Here is a 2995-nt window from a genome sequence, read left to right as displayed (position 1 = left end):
ACTTTTAAAGAAAGGTTATACATTAATAGTTAAATGAACGTCAGCCATTTAATTAAGGGATACATTTCCAATACAAGCATATGTCGTTACTAAAACCGAATAATTATGCTATTACATTTTCGGGATGTAAATAGCAAGGAATACTATTGTAATTTAATGTATGTTTATTACACAAGATACATTGAGTTCGAGATTGTCTATATTAAGGATAGACACTCTTAGGCAAATAATCGAAATACGTTAAATCTTTTCACCATGAGATTCTTGTTCTTTGTTGTTTTAAGGTTATGTGTTAATTACTTTGTAAGTTCTTCAACTTCGGGTGTAGTCAACTCAAGGGAGCCATATACAATGTATATCATCGATTCAGAAATTCAAAATCTAATTGTTCATGTTCATTCAAAAGATAATGATCTTGGGAACCATACGATGACTATACGTGACACGTTCCATTGGGAATTTCGTATGAATTTTGGTGAAACAACCGAATTCAGCGGGAAATTTTATTGGATGATGACTGACAATCAAGTCTACAGAGAGGTTGCGTTTCCAGTTTTCAATAATCAAATTGCTGCAGAATGTGGTAACAAATTAGTGAAGACGAATAAGTGTTTTTGGTTAGTAAAGTATGATGGTTTTTATTTGTCAAAAGGCAGCCCATCAGATGGGAGGTTAAAGTATTCATGGGGACTTGGAAATATATAAGAAAATATTCAACCTTACACGTTTTATCTTTGATACGTAGATTTTTAGTGTGATATAAACAAGTCAGCCACATATGGTTTTTGTTTTGCAGAACATAGTTTGAGTCAGGTTGAATGTTATGATATTTATGGGGACATTGAAATACGTTATTTGCTATAGTTATATAGTACTTCATTTCATCTCAGTTTTCTATTTTTTGAATACAGAAAATATGTTTTTCATAACGAAGTACTAAACAATATATTGAAATAAAAGCATCTTCATACTTTAATAAGAAGTCAATGAAGAGGTTGAATATGTTGAATCAACCTAAAATCTAACCATTAACCATTGGGGACATTGTATTTTTTTTTGGTCAAATAACTAAACCATTCGATATGAACAAATTTTTTCTTTCAATTTGTCTTTAATACAATTAATTCCTTTTTTAGTCAATGAACTTTCATTTTATTCCTTTGCTAAAGTTAAATGCTAAATCTTTGTTATTTATTAACAAGTTAATTTATTTTAATAAACATTAAATATAATTGGTCAAATAACTAAACCATTCGATATGAACAAATTTTTTCTTTCAATTTGTCTTTAATACAATTAATTCCTTTTTTAGTCAATGAACTTTCATTTTATTCCTTTGCTAAAGTTAAATGCTAAATCTTTGTTATTTATTAACAAGTTAATTTATTTTAATAAACATTAAATATAAATTTTTGATATTAAATTATAAGTTTTTAATTAAAATACAATTTTCGGAGTTTTATATATATATATATATATATATATATATATATATATATGTATATATATGTGTATATATATATATATATACATATATATATATACATATCTATATATATATATATATATATATATATATATATATATATATATATATATATATATATATATATATAAAGTTATGATCTTGGTAATTAGAAAAAAAACCATACAAGTTATATTTGAAGTTTTGGATTTTTCTGACCATGTTTCAATGAATACTTATCCTTTTATCGTAACTTCCCTTTTCTCAGGTATTGATTTAAATAAAAGTTTATTTACTTTTAAGATCTACTCGGCCGGTTGGTTGCCCTCCTCGTCGAGTGGCAGCAGGGTGGGTTCGCATGTTTAGTGGCTTACTCGCCGAGTCCATGAAGAACTCGACAAGTAGGAGCTGGCCTACTCGTCATGTATGAAACCTCCTTGAGTATGAAACCCCCATTGTGAGCTTGGATTTGACATTAAGAGGCTTTTTATCCATGCATGCACGTAAAGTTTGCATCTTTACTTGAAATGCATGCCTTAGAAGCTTCGATCTATAATTTGGAGCCACAACATGGCTTAAAAGAGTCTGTATTGCTTAAGGTGTAACAACCTGAAATTTCATATCACTTCTTGTAACTCAAATTGTAATCCAATTCGATCAACCATACACCGTTTTCTAATCCGTTTCCGATTTCGTCGTTAAATTAAGTCATTAACATATATCGACCTAAATAGACTTAATGGGTGTCTTAATGCCATTAGGAATCATTCTAACACCCCATAGTAGTTATTGGAATAACTCTAGAATCGACCGTATCGGGTTACGACAACTTGGTCGGGTGCGACCAAAAGCCCCGCCTAACGCCGGTATCGGGTAGAATTCCGTCGTGTCCAATTCCCGAGCACTATATATGTGATTCAAAGCTTTCATTTGAATCTTTTGGCCATTTCTTCCATAAACACTTCCAACCTCTCTCCTCATCCATAATCAAAGGTCCAAAAACAAAGATTTAAGGCTCCAAATCAAAGAGGTAACGTCCCTAACTTGTTATCTAACCTCTTTAGCCTTCAAATTGATGATTAAATTGAGTTTTAGGACCTAGAACATGTGTTTACGGCCAAGGATCAAGCTTGGGCCGTAAACACTTAAAAAATGGGGTTTTTAAGCCAAATAACCCTTCCAAATCATTGTTGGGACTTAGATGCGACCTTAAGGCTTGCAAATTGGGACTTAAAACATTCAAAACATAAATTTTGAGGTACAAAAGAGAGTTTACAGCCAAGGTTTGTTCTTGGGCCGTAAACTCCTCAAACATGGGGATTTAACACTTTAAAACATGTCAAAATGCCTTGTAACTCAACCAATAGCTTTGTGGTAAATCCTAGATCCATCTAAAAATAGTTTAGGGGTTTGTAACATATCAAAATGCCTCATATAAGAATTTATGGCATAGGCACATACCCTTTGGCCGTAAACTCATAAATCTATGTCAAATGATGCCTCTAATTCACCCCAAAGGCTTGGAAAAAT

The 2995-nt window shown here is 31.3% G+C and overlaps 1 protein-coding gene across 1 annotated transcript; it reads left to right on the top strand.

Annotated features, from left to right (window-relative positions):
• The first annotated feature begins 351 nt into the window (after positions 1-351).
• Positions 352-705, top strand: LOC122195480 (S-protein homolog 1-like). The gene has a single exon (XM_042897404.2). It carries the CDS (start codon positions 352-354, stop codon positions 703-705), a length of 354 nt encoding a protein of 117 aa, XP_042753338.1.
• The last annotated feature ends 2290 nt before the right edge of the window (positions 706-2995 follow it).

The sequence above is a fragment of the Lactuca sativa genome, chromosome 8 (genome assembly GCF_002870075.4).
Source record: "Lactuca sativa cultivar Salinas chromosome 8, Lsat_Salinas_v11, whole genome shotgun sequence".
In the NCBI taxonomy this organism is placed as follows: domain Eukaryota; kingdom Viridiplantae; phylum Streptophyta; class Magnoliopsida; order Asterales; family Asteraceae; genus Lactuca; species Lactuca sativa.
Note: the sequence above shows the minus strand (reverse complement) of the source record. Positions and strands in the feature narration are given on the sequence as shown.